Below are 23,735 nucleotides of genomic sequence, written 5' to 3' on the forward strand. Positions count from 1 at the left end.
TCAGTGTTGACAGCTAGATTTTTTTGTGGACATGTTCCATAAATATTGATGTTAAAGATTAATTTTTTGTGAAGAAATGTTTAGAATTAAGTTGATGAATCCAGATGGATCTCTATTACAATCCCCTAAGACGGCACTTTAAATTGATGATTACTTCTGTGTGTAGACATCTTTATTTATAATTGAATCATTTGTTTATTTTTCAACAAGTTTTTAGTTTTTTTTAATATCTTTTTTTTTTCCAAATAGTTCAAGAAAGACCACTACAAATGAGCAATATTTTGCACTGTTATACAATTTAATAAATCAAAAACTGATGACACAGTGCTGTATTTTACTTCTTTATCGCTTATTTTTCAACCAAAAATGCTTTGCTCTGATTAGGGGGTACTTGAATTAAAAAAATGTACTTTACTGAAAAAAGGTTGAGAACTACTGTATTAATAATTCACCCCTATACAATATCATGCCCTAATATCCTACTGTGCAATAGTACCCTTCGGGTGCAATACGTCCAACACTGATTGTTATTTATTACTTCGGTACTCTTATCTTGTTCTTTATATCGTACAGTATTTTGTATTTCTATATATTGTACAGGATTGCTTATTATTTTTATTGGATAGTAGTCTTTTTATTTCAATTGTTAGTTTTTTCCTTTATTACTACCTCTTGTGTTATTTATTTCACCCCATATTTGTTACCACAACCGCACCTTAAATTGGAGTCTTTAATCTCGTTATATGCACATATAATGACAATAAAGTCTATTCTATTCTATTCTATTGTAGATACATTAATACAATTTTTAGGCATAAATACACACATTAATGAAAGTTCTCATACATAAATAGTTAAGTAGTTTATGGTTCACCTAAGAGATGATTTGAGATTATCTCATTAAAAAAAACAAAAAAAAAACAAGGTTCAAGATGTTTATCGTAATTCTTCTTCTTTGTACTTTGGGAACAATTGTAGTTTGAACAGTCTCTTAAAATGAATCATATTAATATTTTGTTTGATTCCCTTGCTTAATCCATCCGATAATTTAACTCCATATACCAGGGGTGTCAAACTCAAATACAGAGTGGGCCAACATTTAAAATTGAACAAAGCCGCGGGCCAAGGTTGAACAGATTAACCTTTTAATAGGCACCCAAACAACTTTTGCATTGAATATTGAACAAACAAGGCTTATAGAAATTTAGAGTGACATGCAAAATGGAGTTTCAAATAATAATAATAATAATAATAATAATTAAAAAATATCAATGGCATATCAAATCAAATTTAAATAAAAATTGAATGCCTCTTTTCTATTTGCAGCCTTCTGAGGTAAATATCAAAATAAACTTTTTCCACAGGCTAATAATACATTTGAAAATAAAATAACAATAATGAATGAATCAAACATTCCAGGCTTGAAGTAGCAAGAGAAAGTGCATGAATAAAACGTTAATTTCTGCTCAGTTTGCTACACTGATTTGCTTTAACACTGAATATGGAACAAGCAACGCTTATATAACTTAATAGTGCAAAATCAACTTTCACAAAACAAACGAAAAAACATCAATGGTATATTAAATACAATTTAAATAAATAAAAATAATGCCTCTTTTCTATTTGCAGCCTTCTGAGGTAAATATCAACATTAACTTTTTCCACAGGCTAATACTTTTGAAAATAAAATAACAATAAGATGGGCGGGTTTGAGGTGGGGTCTAGGATGTAGCGGGGGGTGTATAGTGTACCGTCCCGGAAGAGTTAGTACTGCAATGGGTTCTGAGTATTTGTTATGTTATATTTATGTTGTGTTGCGGTGCGGATGTTCTGCCGAAATGTGTTTGTCAATCTTGTTTTGGTGTGGTTTGACAGTGTGCTGCGTATTGTTGTTTATACGGCCACCCTCAGTGTAACCTGTATGGCTGTTGGCCAAGTATGCGTTGCATTCACTTGTGTGTGTGTGTAATGCTGCATATATTATGTGACTGGGCCGGCACGTTGTCTGTATGGAGGAAAAGCGGACATGGCGACATGTTGTAGAGGACGTTAATGGCAGTGCCTTTAAAGCATGCCCCCAATATTGGTGTCCGGGTGGAAATTGGGAGAATAGTTGCCCAGGGAGATTTTTGGGAGGGGCACAGAACTTCGGGAGTCTCTCGGGAAAATCGGGAGGGTTGGCAAGTATGAGTATTAACGGTGAATACGGTGTTACAGCGGCATATACAAGGGCCAAATGAAATTACACGGCAGGCCAAATTTGGCCCGCGGGCCAGAGTTTGACACCCATGCTATATACTGGTATGCTGGTAGGGTAATTTGTGTCTCTATTACGAAAACTTTTTTTTTTTTGCACAAAAATCTTTATGTCTTCTTATTCATATAGTTTTCAAATGTTCTTGTAATCAGCCAATATGGGTATTGAAGCTGGAATTTTTTTACCTGACATGTTTTAACTGTCATCTGCAGTCTTCTTCAGAAGGGTCAAGTAAAAAAGTCCATCTAATATACCGAAAAATATTGTCTGATTACAAGAAAATTAGAAAAATATATGAATTTTTTGCATTTGCATTTTGTGAACTAAATATATATATATATATATATATATATATATACATATATATATATATATATATATATATATATGTATATACATATATATATGTATATACATATATATATATATATGTATATACATATATATATGTATGTATATATATATATATATATATGTATATATATATATGTATATATATATATATATATATATATATATGTATATATATATGTATATATATATATGTATATGTATATATATATATATGTATATATATATATATATATGTATATATATATATGTGTGTATTTTTTCCCATCAAATTAGGCTGACAATTTCATTGAATTAAAATGTGAGCATAATGCATGTTAAAGATTCAGTTTGCTAAAATACAGTGTAAAAAATATTAGTGTAAATAAAATAAAAAATGTATAAAAATTCAGTTTGAAAATATGTTGTGTATAAATATTTGTTGCTTCAAAACTCAACACTCGTGTTAAATTAAAGGGCACTGAACGTTTTTAGGGAATTTTTTCCTATCGTTCACAATCGTTATGAGAGACATGACGACGGATGTATTATTTATTAAATGACTGTCATCTGCAGTCTTCTTCAGAAGGGTCAAGTAAAAAATTCCATCTAATATAACGAAAATTATTGTCTGATTACAAGAAAATTTTAAAAATATATGAATTTTTTGCATTTGCATGTTGTGAACTAAATATGTATATATATATATATATATATATATATATATATATATATATATATATATATATATATATATATATATATATATATTTTTTTTTTTTCCCCATCAAATTTGGCTGACAATTGATTGAATTAAAATGTGAGCATAATGCATGTTAAAGATTCAGTTTGCTAAAATACAGTGTAAAAAATATTAGTGTAAATAAAATAAAAAATGTATAAAAATTCAGTTTGAAAATATGTTGCGTATAAATATTTGTTGCTTCAAAACTCAACACTCGTGTTAAATTAAAGGGCACTGAACGTTTTTAGGGAATTTTTTCCTATCGTTCACAATCATTATGAGAGCCATGACGAAGGTTGTATTATTTATTAAATGCATTATAAATATTAAATGATAATTAAAGTCAGCTTACAGCGAAGCCAATGGGATCTTCACCATTCCGCCCATAAATTCGATAAATAACCATTCAAAAAGTGACAACAATACTCCATTTACATGTCCGTGGCTTCAATTGATAACAAGTATTAGTGATGTTGTTATTATAAACATTATCTCAGACCAATTATTTATAACAGCACCGTGTTCACTTCCTGTGTCCCTATGTTTACATTGTCAAGGGGTCTGCTGCTTCCTGTAAGTTTTTTGTAAATCATAAATTATGCTTCCCACCTGAAAAGTAGATGGTTGAGGATATAATCTGAAAAATTTGGGCAGTTTGACAGCTATTTAGGTCCTGGAACTGACAAGGACGAAAAGTGCTTGTTCCCTTTTTTCTTGATTTACCGAAAGGGGTTCTTGAAATTTAAAGCAACAAATAATCTTACACTGATTTTTCCCCTTAAAATTTTTATACACTGAATTTTTCTGCACCAAATTTTTTACAATACATTTTTTTTACACTTATTTTTTGTACACACATTTTTTATTTGCGCTGACTTTTTTTGTGCACTGAATTTTACAACACCGTATTTTAGCAAAAACATTTTTCAAATGTTTCTCACAAGTTTTTTATTTTTTGGGAGAATTTTTTTAATTAAATCAACATCAAAATACACAAGATACACTTTCCATTAGTGCATCAACCCCCCCAAAGAAAACCCCTCCGTCCCCCATTCACACTCATCCACACCCACTCACACAAAAAAGGGTCGTTTCTTTCTGCTACCAAAATTCTGGTTCCCACAACATATATAACACAGTCTGCAAGGGACACAGTCCCTGAAACACACATGATTGTGTGTGTCGCCGGTCCACTAACACTATCATTAATTACTATTTTTAATATAATTGTTTTGTATGATTTTACTTTCTTTTTTATCCAAGAAAATGTTCTTTTTTTTTTTTTTATCTCATTTTATTTTATTTATAAAATAAAAATAAAAAAACTTATCTTCACCAGACCAGGTTGTTAATGAAATTAGACTTGTCACCAGTTTTAAATCAATTAAATAATTTTTAAAATTCAGACTACAAAATTTAAACGCATCGAATTCAGTTACATAAAGTCAGTTTTCAAAAATACGATTTCGTAGTAAGGACACAAATGAACCTCCATACAATTAACTTTCAAAGAGAAAACATTTATGTTATTGTTTTAAAGACAATACAATAGCATGTAGAACAAACAACTCTTGTAGTTTTATGAAATAATGTAATAAAAATGTACATCAGACATGCACCTTGGGGAACAAACTTCTTTGTCGTCCATTAATAAGAATTGTTGTACAAAACCCAACACCTTTAAAGTTGGCAAATTGTGTAAATCGTAAATAAAAACAGAATACAATAATTTGCAAATCCTTTTCAACCTATATTCAATTGAATGTTCAATTAATTTTTTTTTTTGCAAATCTTTAACTTAGAATTTAATGGCAGCAACACATTGCCAAAAAGTTGGCCCAGGGGCATTTTCACCACTGTTACTTTTAACAACACTGAGTAAACGTTTGGGAATTGAGGAGTCCAATTTTTCAAGTTTTTCAAGTGGAATTATTTCCCGTTCTTGCTTGATTTCCAGCTTAAGTTGTTCAACAGTCTGGGGTCTCCATTGTCGTATTGCGCCACACATTTTCAATGGGAGACAGGTCTGGTCTACAGGCAGGCCAGTCTAGTACCCGCGCTCTTTTGCTACGAAGTCACACTGTTGTAACACGCGCAGAATGTGGCTTGGCTTTGTCTTGCTCAAATAAGCAGGGGCGTCCATGAAAAAGACATTGCTTGGATGGCAACATACGTATGTTTCTCCAAAACCTGTATGTACCTTTAAGCATTAAAGGTGCCTTCAAAAATGTGTAAGTTACCCATGCCTCAGGCACTAATACACCCCCATACCATCACAGATGCTGGCTTTTGATCATTGCGCCTATAACAATCTGGATGGTTATTTTCCTCTTTGTTCCGGAGGACACCACGTCCACAGTTTCCAAAAACAATGTGAAATGTGGAGTCGTCCAACCCTAGAACACTTTTCCACTTTGCATCAGTCCATCTTAGATGAGCTGAGGTCCAGTGAAGCCAGTGGCATTTCTGGGTGTTGTTGATAAATGGCTTTCGCTTTGCATACTAGAGTTTTAACTTGCACTTACAGATGTAGTTACCAACTGTAGTTACTGACAGTGGTTTTCTGAAGTCCATGTGGTGATATCCTTTAAACACTGATGTCTGTTTTTGATGCAGTACTGCCCGAGGGATCATGGGCATTCAATGTTGTTTTTCGGCCTTGCCGCTTACGTGCAGGGATTTTTCCAGATTCTCTGAAACTTTTGATGACATTACGGACTGTAGATGGTGAAATCCCTAAATTTTTTGCAATAGCTCATTGAGAAATGTTGTTCTTAAACTGTTCGACAATTTGCTCACACGTTTATTCACAAAGTGGTGACTTTCGCCCCATCCTTGTTTGTGAATGACTGAGCATTTCATGGAAGCTGCTTTTATACCCAATCATGGCACCCACCTGTTCCCAATTAGCCTGTTCACCTGTGGGATGTTCAAAATAAGTGTTTGATGAACATTCCTAAACTTTTCTAGTCTTTTTTGCCACTTGTGCCAGCTTTTTTGAAACATGTTCAGAAGGCTTAGCACAAGAAGTAGGTTTGATGTATGCAAAAGAATGACAATTATGTTGTTTGAGCGATAAAGAGTTTATGTATTGTTGCATGTTTTTATTCCTTGCTCAAAGACAAATTCGATTGGTGAAAATGATGCTGATTGGTCAATGTGCGAGGAAGTCGCAGATATTGCACAACGTTTTGAGGCTCCGCATACTTTGCATGAATTGGCGCCATCGTGACATCCTGTTTGAATTAATCGAGATACTTCCAAGCACAGTGGGTCCAGATTAGGTTTTTGCCTCATTCCTCACGTAAAACGTGAGTAAAGAACAGCGTTTCCTCAAAGTGAGGACCTGGTAAGTGAGAAAGAGATGATACGTTATCTGCTCACAGAGGCCACCTGGTGGTTGTTTGCGCACACTGCAGCTGGACCTGGATAAATGAACCAACCCCCACTCCTTAATGCTACAGTCACATGCAGGATTCTCACGAGAATGAGGCGAAAATTCATCCCGTGTGTAACTCATTTGTCAATATTGTCTTCATCGAAAGAAGACTTGGTATCTTTGCTAACCCGTTTGTGACGTTTCTTTCAGGCTTTTATGGGGAGCCCACATTGGAAGCTGAACAGAATGACAGCATGGGTGAGTCAGACATTTCATTTTTCTCACTTTTTAAGTACTTTATTGCCAATTGTTCCCTGAGAAATATCTTCGACAAGGAAGGTCTGCCCGATCTCTGCTTTGTCATATTTAATATGGTTTAGCACTTTTCTTAGCCATGAGGTTTAAAAGTGTGACGTGGAAGCGCACTGCATCATCCCTCTGAGGGCAGCTGTAACTCCCACGTGGCCCTCAAGTCTGACACCCCTGATATATATTTTATGTCATATCTATCATATTTTATTATTATTATAATACATTTTTTTTATCAATCTTTTCATTTAATCCCTTTGTATTAATTTTATCAAAGTACTCTACATAACATCTATTTATTACTCTTATTTTCTTATTAATATCTTATATTTTGTGTCTATTTATTGCGATACATCTTATTTTCTAGTCATTCATTCATGTTATTGATTCCTAATTCATATACATTTTTTTTCCCTTTTTCTGCCTCATCATTGCCGTTAGATGTAGAGTGCAACCTGGTGTTAAAACATGATATATTTTATATTATATATGTTATTAATTTTTTTGTATTTCTTATTAATCTTTCCATTCAATCTCTTTATATTAATTATTACAATATTCCATGTGGTCCTCGGTGAACATCAGTCTAGCACCCCTGATATATTCAATGTTATGTATATATGTATATATATATATATATATATATATATATATATATATATATATATATATATAAATTACCATATAATGTAATTTATACATATTATATAGTTAATATGATAATTTTTTTCATTCAATCTACAAACCCCGTTTCCCTATGAGTTGGGAAATTGTGTTAGATGTAAATATAAACAGAATACAATGATTTGCAAATTATTTTCAACCCATATTCAGTTGAATATGCTACAAAGACAACATATTTGATGTTCAAACTGATAAACATTTTTTTTTGTGTGCAAATAATCATTAACTTTAGAATTTGATGCCAGCAAAACGTGACAAAGAAATTCAGAAAGGTTGCAATAAATACTGATAAAGTTGAGGAATGCTCATCAAACACTCATTTGGCACATCCCACAGGTGTGCAGGTTAATTGGGAACAGGTGGGTGCCATAATTGGGTATAAAAACAGCTTCCCAAAAAATGCTCAGTCTTTCACAAGAAAGGATGGGGCGAGGTACACCCCTTTGTCCACAACTGCGTGAGCAAATAGTCAAACAGTTCAAGAAAAACATTTCTCAAAGTGCAATTGCAAGAAATTTAGGGATTTCAACATCTACGGTCCATAATATCATCAAAAGGTTCAGAGAATCTGGAGAAATCACTCCACGTATGGAGCATGGCCGGAAACCAACATTGAATGCCCGTGACCTTCGATCCCTCAGACATCACTGTATCAAAAACCAACATCAATCTCCAAAGAATATCCCCACATGGGCTCAGGAACACATCAGAAAACCACTGTCACTAAATACAGTTTGTCACTACATCTGTAAGTGCAAGTTAAATCTCTACTATGCAAGGCGAAAGCCATTTATCAACAACATCCAGAAACGCCGACAGCTTTGCTGGGCCTAAGCTCATCTAAGATGGACTGATGCTAAGTGGAAAAGTGTTCTGTGGTCTGACGAGTCCACATTTCAATTTTTGTGGAAACTCTGGACTTTGTGTCCTCCGGATCGAAGAGGAAAAGAACCATCCGGATTGATCTAGGCGCAAAGATGAAAAGCCAGCATGTGTGATGTATGGGGGTGTATTAGTGGCAAAGGCATGGGTAACTTACACATCTGTGAAGGCACCATTAATGCTGAAAGGTACATCAGGGTTTGGAACAACATATGTTGTCATCCAAGCAACGTTATCATGGACGCCCCTGCTTATTTCAGCAAGTAAATTCTAAGCTACGTGTTACAACAGTGTGGCTTTGTAGTAAAAGAGTGCGGGTACGAGACTGGGCGCCTGCAGTCCAGACCTGTCTCCCATCGAAAATGTGTGGCACATTATGAAGCGTAAAATACCACAGCGGAGACTGAAGTTGTACGACTGAAGCTCTACATAAAACAAGAATGGGAAAGAATTCCTCTTTCAAAGCTTCAACAATTAGTTTCCTCAGTTCCCAAACGTTTATTGAATGTTGTTAAAAGAAAAGGTGATGTAACACTGTAGTGAACATGCCCTTTCCCAACTACTTTGGCACGTGTTGCAGCCATGAAATTCTAAGTTAATTATTATTTGAAAAAAAATAAAAAAAGTTTATGAGTTTGAACATCAAATATCTTGTCTTTGTAGTGCATTCAACTGAATGTGGGTTGAAAATGATTTGCAAATCATTGTATTCCGTTTATTTTTACATCTAACACAATTTCCCAACTCATATGGAAATGGGGTTTGTACAATAACTTCAATTAAATTATTCTTAATTACATCTATTTTTTTCTTGTATTTCCTTAATGATTGATATTTTATGTCTCTTTATTGCAATGCATCTTATTTCCTATTTATTCATTCATTTTATTTCATATACTATTTTTTCCTTTTTCTGCCTCATCATTGCCATTAGATGTAGAACGTCACCAGGTGGTAAAACATCCATCCATCCATTTTCTACCGCAGATAGACAGACAACATTCACACTCACATTCACACACTAGGGCCAATTTAGTGTTGCCAATCAACCTATCCCCAGGTGCATGTCTTTGGAAGTGGGAGGAAGCCGGAGTACCCGGAGAGAACCCACGCATTCACGGGGAAGAACATGCAAACTCCACACAGAAAGATCCCGTGTCCAGGATTGAAACCAGGACTTTTCGTGTTGTGAGGCACACGCACTTGCCCGTGGTAAAACATGACGTATTATATTGTATTACTTTCATTTTTATATACTATTTTTTTTTAACATTTATTATCCAATCTTTCCAATTTTTATTTTATTTTAATTATTAAACTACTTCTATTAACATATATTTTTTACTAAAATTTGCTTAAGTAGTTAACATATTTTTCATTCATTTTATTTCATATATATATATATATATTTTTTTTTTTCTGCCTCATTACAACTGAGTGCCACCTCTTGATAAAACATATTATATATTTTATGGTATATATACAAATTTTATATATATATTTTTTATATTTATTAGCAATCTTTCCATTTAATCCCTTTGTATTAATAATTTAACTACCCCTATTAACATCTTTTTTTTAACTCTTATTTCCTTATTAATTTAAGTACACAACTTACTTTCTATTCATTCATCAATTTTATTTCTCTTTATTTTCTTCTTTCTGCCTTTTATTGCCACTAGATGTGATAAAACGTGATTTGTATTTTATGGCATATATTATATTGTATATTATTTTATTTTTACTTTTATTAACAATTAATCCATTTTAATTCCTTTATATTAATTATTATACTACCACTCTTAACATCTATTTTTTTCCCTCGTATTAAGTTGTCTGTCTATCTGTGTTGGCCCTGCGATGATGTGGCGACTTGTCCAGGGTGTAAGCGCCTTCCTATTCCCCGACAATGGATGGATGGATGGATGGATTACCGTATTAATAATTTAAGTGTATAACGTGATTTTCTTTCATTTAATATATTATTACTTTTTCTTTTTTCTGCCTCACCATTGCCACTAGATGTAGAGCGCCACATGTTAGTAAAACATATTATGATATATTATATATATTTTTTTACAATCATTATCAGTGTTTCCGTTTAATTTCTTTATATTGATAATTCAATTACTCCCATTAACATCTATTTTTTTTAATCGTATTTACTTATTCATAATTTAAGTATAATAACTTATTTTCTGTTTATCCATTCATTTTAGTTCCTTTTTTTTTCCCTACCCCCCTTGACACCAAAATGGACAAGCGGTAGGAAATGGATGGATGGTTGGATTATATTTCCTTTTTTCTGCCTTACCATTTCCATTAGATCGAGTGCGCCACCTGGTGGTAAAACATATCATATATTTTATGGTATATTTCTATGTGTATATTTTTTACATTCATTATCAATCTTTCTATTTAGTTCATTTATATCAACAATTAAATTACTCCTATTAACAGCTATTTTTTACTCTTATTTCCTTACTAATAATTTAAATATATACCTTATTTTCATTCGTTCATTTTATTTCATACATTATTATTTTCCCTTTTTCTGCCTCACCATTGCCATTCGATGTACCGTGCTACCTGGTAGTAAAACATATGATATATTTTATGGTATATATTATATTTTTATATGTTACTTTTTTTACAATCCTATGTCTTTCCGTTTAATTTCTTTATATTAATAATTCAATTACTCCTATTAACATCGATTTTTAATTTCGTATTTTCTTATTAATAATTTAAATATGTAACTTATTTTGTGTTTACTCATTCATTTTATGTCATTTATCATATTTCCGTGGGGCTTCACGGTGGCAGAGGGGTTAGTGCGTCTGCCTCAAAATACGAAGGTCCTGCAGTCCTGGGTTCAAATCCAGGCTCGGGATCTTTCTATGTGGAGTTTGCATGTTCTCCCCGTGAATGCGTGGGTTCCCTCCGGGTACTCCGGCTTCCTCCCACTTCCAAAGACATGCACCTGGGGATAAGTTGATTGGCAACACTAAATTGGCCCTAGTGTGTGAATGTGAGTGTGAATGTTGTCTATTTGTGTTGGCCCTGCGATGAGGTGGCGACTTGTCCAGGGTGTACCCAGCCTTACGCCCGATTGTAGCTGAGATAGGCGCCAGCGCCCCCCGCGACCCCGAAAGGGAATAAGCGGTAGAAAATGGATGGATGGATGGATATTATATTTCCTTTCATCTACATCACCATTGCCATTAGATGTAGCGCGCCACCTGGTGGTAAAACAATGCATGTTTTACTCTGTCATCCGGGAGGAACTCTGAGTAAAGCCGCTGCTCCTCCACATCGAGAGGAGCCAGATAAGGTGATTCGGGCATCTGCTCAGGATGCCACCCGAACGCCTCCCTAGGGAGGTGTTTGCGGCATGTCCGACCGGCAGGAGGCCAAGGGGTAGACCCAGGACACGTTGGGAAGACTATGTCTCCCGGCTGGCCTGAGAACACCGGGGATCCCCCGGGAGAAGCTGGAAGAAGTGGCTGAGGAGAGGGAAGTCTGGTGTTAAACCATATTATATATTTGATGGTATATATTATATTTTTGTATCAATTTTTTTTTTTACATTTATTTTCTAAATTTCCATTCATCCATCCATCCATCCATCCATCTTCTTCCGCTTATCCGAGGTCAGGTCACGGGGGAAGCAGCCTAAGCAGAGAAGCCCAGACTTCCCTCTCCCCAGCCACTTCGTCTAGCTCTTCCAGGGGGATCCCGAGGCGTTCCCAGGCCAGCCGGGAGACGTAGTCTTCCCAACGTGTCCTGGGTCTTCCCCGTGGTCTCCTACCCGTTGGACGTGCCCTAAACACCTCCTTCGGGAGGCGTTCGGGTGGCATCCTGACCAGATGTCCGAGCCACCTCATCTGGCTCCTCTCGATGTGGAGGAGCAGCGGCTTTACTTTGAGTTCCTCCCGGATGGCAGAGCTTCTCACCCTATCTCTAAGGGAGAGCCCCGCCATTTCGGCCGCTTGTACCCGTGATCTTATCCTTTCGGTCATGACCCAAAGCTCATGACCATAGGTGAGGATGGGAACGTAGATGGACCGGTAAATTGAGAGTTTTGCCTTCCGGCTCAGCTCCTTCTTCACCACAACGGATCGGTACAACGTCCGCATTACTGAGGACGCCGCACCGATCCGCCTGTCGATCTCACGATCCACTCTTCCCCCACTCGTGAATAAGACTCCTAGGTACTTGAACTCCTCCACTTGGGGCAGGGTGTCCTCCCCAACCCGGAGATGGCATTCCACCCTTTTCCGGGCGAGAACCATCGAACCGGTCTTGGAGGTGCTGATTCTTATTCCGGTTGCTTCCCTTATTTCCATTTAATTTCTTTATATTAATAATTAAATTACCCCATCAACATCTATTTTTTGCTCGTATTTCCTTATTAGTAATTGAAGTATATAACTTATTTTCTGTTTACTCATTCATTTTAATTGTATTTCCTTTTATCTACTTCACCAATGCCATTAGATATAGCGCACCACCTGGTGGTAAGACATATTATATATTTTATGGCAGATATATATATATATATATATATATATATATATATATATATATATATATATATATATATATATATATATATATATATATATATATTCGATTTTTCTATTTAATTTATTTATATTAACAATTAAAATACTCCTATTAAAATATTTTTTACTCCCATTTTTTTTAAATAATTTAAATATATAACTTAGTTATGGTGCATGTGCATGTGCATGTTAGTGCATGTGCTCCACAATACAACAGTCCTGATCTTGGTGGTGTGCTCTCACTGACCAGCTTGTATATCGCACACAACGTCCACCAGAGGGAAGTATAACCTTGAAAACGCCAACTGTCATGTGTTGCTGTATACTTTGTGCACAGAAACAGGTCAAAGTGGTGACGTAATTGCGTTTCTATAGAAGATGAATATTTTGCTGCATATTTGTGTACAAAATGGCGGCCAGGAATGCGACCTTATAAGGGGGTGAGTTGGCAGGGGTGAAGTGGTGGTCCAATGTTAAGGTCCAGGGTCAGGCGAAGTTCACCACTGCAGCACCAGGTGGCACATAGGGGGGGGTCAGAGGTCGAACACAGTTCAGAAAGCGCTGACCCGGCCGCAACTCGGCCGCTCCGATTGTGCGCAGCTCTCCTGCGGCCTTTTTCTCGCCCGCAGGAGTGCGGGGGGGGGGGAGGGGCGTCCAGAAGTGGAAGGAAGTCCAGAAGAACCATTAAAGGCGCACATGGCGTGAATAGCCCGCATTGTTGCACTCGGCCCGAGGACTCTGGGATTTATGAGGCCAGAACCTGATAGGGTCGTAAACTTGACGAGGCGGGCTCGCCGCGGCCGGCGCTCGCCCGCCCGCCATTGGCCTATTCTGCGGCCGGGACGCCTCGGTGCACGCATCGGGCAAGGGTGACGCTCGGGTCAAGGGAGGCCGAGGCGAGGCTTGTAAATGTTCCGACTGGGCTGGGAATTCACAGACCCCCATTCAGTCGCCAAAAAACCCGGGTCAGGGGCCAAAGAGCTGCGTCGGCGACAGCTGTTTGCAGTCTTGTCTTGTCCATGTTGTCGTAGCCAACTAGCGGTATCTCAGGCGTCATCGCTGAAAACTGTATCGCCATATTTGATATCAATACCGATGATTATTGATATTCTTGATGACCCAAATTTCAAGTTAAAGTACCAATGATTGTCACACACACACTAGGTGTGATGCAATCATCCTTTGCATTTGACCCATCACCCTGGAACACCCCCTGGGAGGTGAGGGGAGCAGTGAGCAGCACCGGTGGCCGCGCCCGGGAATTTTTTTGGGGGGGATTTAACCCCCAATTCCAACCCTTGATGCTGAGTGCCAAGTAAAGAGGTAATGGGTTCCATTTTTATAGTCTTTGGCATGACTCGGCCGGGGTTTGAACTCACAACCTACCGATCTCAGGGAAAACACTCTAACCACTAGGTCACTGAGAAGGTTATAATGACCAGTTACAACGTTAGCATGCTAACATCTTATGAAGAACCAAACTTAAAATAGTGCATTTATATATACTTGCTGCTGCTATCCTAGCAGAAGCCGGCCTATTTCCATGTCCTCATGCTAACGTTAGAATGCTAACTTTTCATGTTACATTTTGTATATTTATGCCGTTAATCATGGCTTTTGCTCTTAGAAGTATGGTAACATGTCTTATATTAGTATGCTAACGTTGTATGCTAGCTGTTCAGCTGATTTTGTATGTTTACAACATAAAATTGTGCTGTGTAATACATGGTCCTATTTTAGAAATACGCAAACTTTTTCTAAGTCAACATGCCAACTTTTGTGCTAGATTTTTAACTAAATGGAAATGCTTCAATATAAAAATTATGTATTTTGATGCTTGGCGCTATCTTGGAAGTACGGTAATGTCTCTTCTAGTAGCATCCTAACGTTAGCATGCTATCATTTTATGTGAGGTGTTAAGCAAATGTTCAATCAAGCAATCATCCATCCATCCATCATCTTCCGCTTATCCGAGGTCGGGTCGTGGGGGCAGCAGCCTAAGCAGGGAAGCCTAGACTTCCCTCTCTCCAGCCACTTCGTCAAGCTCTTCCCGGGGGATCCCGAGGCGTTCCCAGGCCAGCCGGGAGACATGGTCTTCCCAACGTGTCCTGGGTCTTCCCCGTGGCCTCCTACCGGTTGGACGTGCCCTAAACAGCTCCCTAGGGAGGCGTTCGGGTGGCATCCTGACCAGATGCCCGAGCCACCTCATCTGGCTCCTCTCGATGTGGAGGAGCACCGGCTTTTCTTTGAGCTCCTCTCGGATGGCAGAGCTTCTCACCCTATCTCTAAGGGAGAGCCCCGCCACCCGGCGTAGGAAACTCGTTTCGGCCGCTTGCACCCGTGATTTTATCCTTTCGGTCATGACCCAAAGCTCATGACCATAGGTGAGGATGGGAACGTAGATGGACCGGTAAATTGAGAGCTTTGCCTTCCGGCTCAGCTCCTTCTCCACCACAATGGATCGGTACGAAGTCCGCATTACTGAAGACGCCGCACCGATCCGCCTGTCGATCTCACGATCCACTCTTTCCCCACTCGTGAACAAGACTCCTAGGTACTTGAACTCCTCCACTTGGGGCAGGGTCTCCTCCCCAACCCGGAGATGGCACTCCACCCTTTTCCGGGCGAGAACCATGGACTCGGACTTGGAGGTGCTTATTCTCATTCCGGTCGCTTCACACTCTGCTGCAAACCGATCCAGTGAGAGCTGAAGATCCCGGCCAGATGAAGCCATCAGGACCACATCATCTGCAAAAAGCAGAGACCTAATCCCACGACCAACAAACCGGAACCCCTCAACGCCTTGACTGCGCCTAGAGATTCTGTCCATAAAAGTTATGAACAGAATCGTGGATAAAGGACAGCCTTGGCGGAGTCCAACCCTCACTGGAAACGTGTCCGACTAACTGCCAGCAATGCGGACCAAGCTCTGACACTGATCATACAGGGAGCGGACCGCCACAATAAGACAGTCCGGTACTAAATCAATGTTTATTTATAAAGCCCTGAATCACTAGTGCCTCAAAGGGCTGCACAAACCACAACGACATCCTCAGTAGGGCCCACATATGGGCAAGGAAAAACTCACCCAAGTGGGACGTCGACCATGATGACTATGAGAAACCTTAGGGGGAGGGGGGTTGCCCACATATGTGGTCCTCTCCAATAAAATATTGTATGTTTACACCTAAAATTGTTAAATTTAAATACTTGGCACCATCTTGGAAATATGCTAACTTGACCTATGTCTTCATGCTAATGTTAGCATGTTAACGTTTATGCTAGCTTTTTAACTGAAAGTAAATGTTCAAACCTAAAATGATGGATTTTTATGCTTGGCGTTAGGGCTGGGCAATATATCGATATATACGATATATCGTGAGTTTGTCTCTGTGCAATATAGAAAATGACTATATCGTAATATTGGAGTATACGTTCTCACGCAGTTGCTTTTAGCTGCGGACATTCAGGCTATTCCCACTGTTTCCTGTCTCTTTTCACAGACAAGCAGGCACACATTCTTACATACGTCACATACTTGTCTGACCTCGCAGAGCTGAGAGGTAGCATACTGGGCTACGTTAGCTGCTAACGTAGCCGTACAAGAGAAAGAAGGTGCGGATCTGGTAACAAATGAAGGAAGACTTAATTCCCAATAAAAACAGCAGGGTTTTCATCGTCTGGCTGTGGTTCGGCTTCAAGTGGGAATATGTCAAACAGACAACCGTAATTTGTCAAGTGTGGGGCAAAAGCGTTGCTATAAAAGGTAGCATTACTGCTAATACGTAGCATCATTTGAAAAGTCATTGCTAGAGAATGAAGAGAATTTCATATCCTTAATAACCTACCACATAGTGAAGGACGAATACTATTTGATTTCCTATTATGCAGCTCATTTTTATTCGACATTTAAAATGTCTCGGACAATCTTGCACTTTATGTTTTGGAAATGACTTGAATGTTTGTGCCACTGCTTAATAACTTTAATAAATACACTTTTGGTCAATTGACTTAGTTGTGATTTCCCTCTCTGCATGAAAGTTTAAAAGTAGCATATATTAATGCAGTATGAAGAAGAATTTTTTAATGTATACACATAGAATCATCATACTGCTGTGATTATATGCATCAAGTGTTCAGTCAAGGCCAAGGCAAAATATCGTAATATATATCGTATATCGCGATATGGCCTAAAAATATCGCGATATTAAAAAAAGGCCATATCGCCCAGCCCTACTTGGCGTCATCTTGGAAGTATGCTAACGTCTTTTATATTAGCATGCTGGCGTTACCATGTTAATATTTTATGCTAGCTTTTCAGCTAATTTTATATGTTTACATCTTTAAAATAGTGCATTCTTAGTGCTGTCTTAGAAATGTTCTAACTTGTTCGATGTCATCATGCTAATGTTTTATGCTAGTCTTTTAGCTAATTTTGGTATATTTACACCTAAAAATCATACATATTGATACTTAGGCCTTTCTTAGAAAAATTATAGCGTCTCTTATATTAGCATGTTAATGTTTAGGTTATGCTAGTTGTTTAGCTAATGTTGTATGTTTACTACTAAAAATGGTGTATTTTAAAACCTGGTGCTATCTGAAAAAGTACGCTAACTTGTTCTATGTTATCATGGCATGCTCACATTTTATGCTAGGTTTTTAGCTAAATGTATATGTTCAAACCTAAAAAATGATGGCTTTTGATATTTGGCGCCATCTCAGAAGTATGCTAACATCTTATTTTAGCATGTTCATGTTTTATGCTAGCTTTTTAGCTTACTTTGTGTGTTTAAAACAAAAAATCATACATTTGAATACCATGCAGTAACATATGTCATTTCTCATTCTATTGTGTCGTCAAAATGATGATGGATTCTTAATCTACTTGTTCATTTACTGTTAATATCTGCCTAGTTTCTGTTTTAACATGTCCTATCTACACTTTTGTTCAAATGTAATAATCACTAATTCTTTTGTTTGTTTGATACTTTACGTCAGTTTTTGGTCGTATTAAAACATATGGGTATGAATTCAATACCGAGTAGTTACATGGTCATACATTTGTCATAATTTAAATTTTCTGGGACATATTTATTAATTTTATTAACAACAACAAAAATAACTAAATATTTTGTAATAATAAAAAAAATATTGACATAATCGTTTTACCGACTATATACATCTCCTGTATTTGGTATCGTTACAGTCGATCCACTAGTTTGTTTACACTCAGGAGAGCTAGCTTGCTGTTAGCGGTTAGCTGTTGTATCCTCCTACGCTGTGTAGTGAAGCATGTTTAGCTAGGCCTCAATGATACTTGTAAGACACTTACTTTATTTGTGGCGATGGAGGTTAGGATTCGTGATTTAGAAGTAGCCAAAACACTGTGGAGGGACGTTAGCCGCTCAGTGTTTCCCACAGGTCAGGCATCTATTTGTGGTGGTGTGTTCGGGCGGCGGCGGCAATGACTAAGAAAAATGCGGAGTTGGAATATAATTACAACACTTTATGTACATATTTATATACAGATTTGAACAATTAGTTATTCACTGAAATATATTTATTAATTGTGGTTCTTACAAAGGGCTTCACGGTGGCAGAGGGGTTAGTGCGTCTGCCTCACAATACGAAGGTCCTGCAGTCCTGGGTTCAAATCCAAGCTCGGGATCTTTCTGTGTGGAGTTTGCATGTTCTCCCCGTGAATGCGTGGGTTCCCTCCGGGTACTCCGGCTTCCTCCCACTTCCAAAGACATGCACCTGGGGATAGGTTGATTGGCAACACTAAATTGGCCCAAGTGTGTGAATGTGAGTGTGAGTGTTGTCTGTCTATCTGTGTTGGCCCTGCGATGAGGTGGCGACTTGTCCAGGGTGTACCCCGCCTTCCGCCCGATTGTAGCTGAGATAGGCGCCAGCGCCCCCCGCGACCCCGAAAGGGAATAAGCGGTAGAAAATGAATGGATGGATGGATGGGTTCTTACAAAAAATATATAATCTTAAAAAATATAAAAGCTAAAATGTCTCTTAAAGCCCACTCCAAATCTTGAACTTTAGACTGCCATCAGTTTTACTCCCTCCACTTAACCATGCGTTTCCTACTGCCTGCAGACTTTGTACCCTTTGTTTTTTCTACTTGCCCGACTTCTCAAATCTACTTGCCCCAATATTTTTACTTGCGTAGGTTTTTTTCTGGCTGTGTAGTGCTCATGGCTTATATCTTACTAAAATCCTTCCCGGTGACTATTTACAACACTACACAGTATTTGTTATTATTATCTATAATTACATTGCAAACATGTAAAATGTAATGCTATTTCACATTATTTGACCAGTAGCAGTTACAGGACATGCAAACTCCACAGAGAAAGATCCCGAACCCGGGATTGAACCCAAGACTAGTCAGGACCTTCGTATTGCGAGGCAGATGCACTAACCCCTCTACCACCGTGCTGCCTATTAATTACACTTTATAGAGTCAAAAGCCAAAATTTTTTATTTTTTTTTCCCCCGAGTCAAGAGCCGAAAAATCTATTCGTGGCGGCCGTAATTCTTTCGTGGCGGGCCGCCACAAATAAATGAATGTGTGGGAAACCCTGCCGCTGGATCATTTGCTGGCGAGGATTCTGCAGTGCATCGAGAAAGCTTTCGTTCGCTTGTCAATTTTAAACTTGCTGGGCATCGACCCACATTATTATGTCAGAACGATACAATTCAAAACTTTATCTGACATAATCTGTAAACTTTACTTTGAAAGCACTGGCATGTGGTGAGAACGTTTTGCAGTCTGATGCCTTCCCGTTGCCGGCCAGCAGGGGGCGTCACCGCCATGTGCGCCCCATGATGCCAACATCCACATGGAATTTCTTGCACCCTCATTTTTTTCTAAATCCAAACGACATGAAGGAAAACTGCAGCTTTTTATTTTCAGCCATGCGACAAAACCCTCAAATGTTTGACACCATCTTTGTTCTTCTTCTTGTCCACCATGTTTGGACATGTTTTTATTCAGCGTGCGTCCTCATTCAGCTCAGCTATTTTACACAAAAGGGGGTATGGGCTAGATCAGGGGTGTCCAAATTGCGGACCGGGGACCATTTGCGGCCCGCAGCAAAATTTTTTAGCGGCCCATTTTTGAAACACTATTACAGGTTCAATTGTTAAAGAGCAAACATGTAGAAAAAAACACCTAAACTTTATGGCAGCAAATATATCTGAGGTTAATCTAGGGTAGGGGTCACCAACGCGGTGCCCGCGGACACCAAGTAGCCCGTAAGGACCAGATGAGTCGCCCGCTGGCCTGTTCTAAAAATAGCTCAAATAGCAGCACTTACCAGTGAGCTGCCTCTATTTATTTTTTTATTTACTAGGAAGCTGGTCTCGCTTTGCTCGACATTTTTAATTCTAAGAGAGACAAAACTCAAATAGAATTTAAAAATCCAAGATGATATTTTAAAGAGTTGGTCTTCACTTGTTTAAATAAATTCATTAATTTTTTTCCTTTGCTTCTTATAACTTTCAGAAAGACAATTTTAGAGAAAAAATACAACCTTAAAAATGATTTTAGGATTTTTAAACACATATACCTTTTTACCTTTTAAATTCCTTCCTCTTCTTTCCTGACGATTTAAATCAATGTTCAATTGATTTTTTTTATTGTAAAGAATAGTAAAACAAAATTGAATTTAATTCTTCATTTTAGATTCTGTTTTTTCGACAAAGAAAATTAGTGAAATATTTCTTCAAACTTACTATGATTAAAATTCAAACAAATATTCTGGCAAATCTAGAAAATCTGTAGAATCAAATTTAAATCTTATTTCAAAGTCTTTTGAATTTCATTTAACATTTTTGTTCTGGAAAATCTAGAAGAAATCATTATCTGTCTTTGTTAGAAATATAGCTTGGTCCAATGTGTTATATATTCTAACAAAGTGCAGATTGGATTTTAACCTATTCAAAACATGTCATCAAATTTCTTAAATTAATCTTAATCAGGAAAAATTATTAATGATATTCCATAAATTCTTTTTTTAATTTTTTCAAAAAGATTTGAAATAGCTAGTTTTTCTCTTCATTTTTTTCTGTTGAATTTTGAATTTTAAAGAGTCGAAATTGAAGATAAACTATGTTTCAAAATTGAATTTTCATTTTTTTGTGTTTTCTCCTCTTTTAAAAAGTTCAGTTAAGTGTTTTTTTCATCAATTATTCCCTACAAAAAACCTTCCGTAAAAGGAAAAAAAATATACGACGGAATGAGAGACAGAAATACCCATTTTTTAAAATTTATATAGATGTATTTATTAAAGGTAAATTGAGCAAATCGGCTATTTCTGGCAATTTATTTAAGTGTGTATCAAACTGGTAGCCCTTCGCATTAATCAGTACCCAAGAAGTAGCTCTTGGTTTCAAAAAGGTTGGTGACCCCTGATCTTGAGATATGGAAGTGTTGAAAGTAAAAAAGATGATATATATGTACAACTTATTTTTACATTCACAACAAATTGAGTGAATGCCTATTATGATAAATATTGTGTTGGTTTTGACAATGAAAAATAACAAAATGGCCCCTACATGATTACATTTTTCAGTGTGTGGCCCTCAGTGGAAAAAAGTTCGGACACCCGCGGTCTAAGAAGTGTCCGCCTCATGCTGTCTTATCATTTCATCTTTGAATCATTCACCATCAGCCCCCATTTGTTGACCGCCCTCCTCGCTGCATGTCGCAATGGCGTTGGACGGGGGGGGGGGGGGGGGGGGGCAGCCTGAGGAGTGTTTCCAGGTCAGGGAGAAGTGAGTCGTGCTGATCCAGTGTCAGACTCTGTAAGTTGAGTTAGTGATGACAAGTCCACAGCTAGTCCTCAGGGATAAAAACATGCAGGCTTTTATTTTTGACACATGAAGCCAACAGCATCTTTTTATTAATATACTACAGTACTATACACTCCATAATAATATACTATAGTCCTATACACTTTATAAGTGGCCGTGCGCAACCCAAGGGTCCCTGGTTCAGTCCCCACCTAGTACCAACCTTGTCACGTCCGTTGTGTCCTTGAGCAAGATACTTCACCCTTGCTCCTGATGGTTAGCGTTTTGCATGGCAACTCCCTCCATTAGTGTGTGAAAGTGTGTGTGAATGGGTAAATGTGGAAGTAGTGTCAAAGCACTTTGAGTACCATTAAGGTAGAAAAGCGCTATTCAAGTACAACCCATTTATCATTTATTTATTTATATACCCGTTCTAATAATATACAATGGGGCAAAAAAGTATTTAGTCAGCCACCGATTGTGCAAGTTCTCCCACTTAAAATGATGACAGTATTCTTCGTCCTCCGAACACGACGAGTTGAGTTTATACCAAAATGGATACATGGATGATACAGCAGAGGATTGGGAGAATATCATGTGGTCAGATGAAACCAAAATAGAACTTTTTGGTATAAACTCAACTTGTCGTGTTTGGAGGAAGAAGAATACTGCGTTGCATCCCAAGAACACCACACCTACTGTGAAGCATGGGGGTGGAAACATCATGCTTTGGGGCTGTTTTTCTGCTAAGGGGACAGGACGATTGATCCGTGTTAAGGAAAGAATGAATGTGGCCATGTATCGTGAGATTTTGAGCATAAACCTCCTTCCATCAGTGACAACTTTAAATGGTTGACCAAATACTTATTTTCCACCATAATTTACAAATAAATTCTTTAAAATTCCTACAATGTGAATTCCTGTTTTTTTTTTCACAGTCTGTCTCTCACAGATGAAGTGTACCTATGATGAAAATTACAGACCTCTGTCATCATTTTAAGTGGGAGAACTTGCACAGTCAGTGGCTGACTAAATACTTTTTTGCCCCACTGTATACTACAGTACCATACACTTAATGATAATATTCTACAGTACCATACACTTCCAAAGACCCTTTATTGCATTTATGGAAATTATTCATTCATATTATTGTACAACATATACAGTATATATGTACTGAAAAGGAATGGACCGATTATCGGCCGGGCTGTTTATCAACACCAATATTTGGCATTTTGACAATTATCGATATCAGCCTTTTTTGTAATTGGATATCAGCTAGTGATCCATATATTTTCCACCGGTTGTCCCTTTCAGGGTCGCGGAAGGTGCGGGATTCTACCACAGCTGATACTGGAAATATCGATACCGCTGATACAAGTTCCTTATGCCCTAACACCGATTCTCAAATCAAAATATTGATACCTTTTGATACTTAAATAAATTCCTCAGTAAATTCACCAAAAGGTCACCGTGGCGTTATTGAGTCTGTTAAGCTGATTGGAGAGCTAGCTTGTGGATTTAGTGGGACCATGACGATGACTTCTGTTTTGTTTGAGCAGCCGTTTTACAGCTGTGTTAAAGACACCCTTTGGAAACAATTAAGGCATGTAAATGTGATGACTCTTTTTCGGCATGGTAATGCCGGTGTTGTTTTCCCGTGGATGCGTCAAAGCAGAACACAGCAAAGGTGAGATATAATGTATTTATTAAATAATAAAAAGGCTAGGAACAAAAACATTGGTGTAAAGAGAAGGCAAACAAAAGACGCTA

The 23,735-nt window shown here is 37.6% G+C and overlaps 1 protein-coding gene and 1 long non-coding RNA gene across 2 annotated transcripts in view; one reads left to right on the forward strand and one right to left on the reverse strand.

The window, feature by feature from the left end:
- The window catches only part of LOC133551326 (nuclear receptor subfamily 6 group A member 1-A-like), a 279,246-nt gene that overhangs the window by 46,099 nt on the left and 209,412 nt on the right, over positions 1 to 23,735 (forward strand). Inside the window, exon 2 of the mRNA XM_061897922.1 lies at positions 6,922 to 6,969. Within this exon, the coding sequence (XP_061753906.1) occupies positions 6,922 to 6,969 (48 nt within the window). The remainder of the gene's footprint in view (positions 1 to 6,921; positions 6,970 to 23,735) is intronic.
- The window catches only part of LOC133551332 (uncharacterized), a 77,072-nt gene that overhangs the window by 12,974 nt on the left and 40,363 nt on the right, over positions 1 to 23,735 (reverse strand). The gene's annotated exons all lie outside the window — the stretch shown is intronic.

Source organism: Nerophis ophidion, linkage group LG01, assembly GCF_033978795.1.
Source record: "Nerophis ophidion isolate RoL-2023_Sa linkage group LG01, RoL_Noph_v1.0, whole genome shotgun sequence".
Classification (NCBI taxonomy): domain Eukaryota; kingdom Metazoa; phylum Chordata; class Actinopteri; order Syngnathiformes; family Syngnathidae; genus Nerophis; species Nerophis ophidion.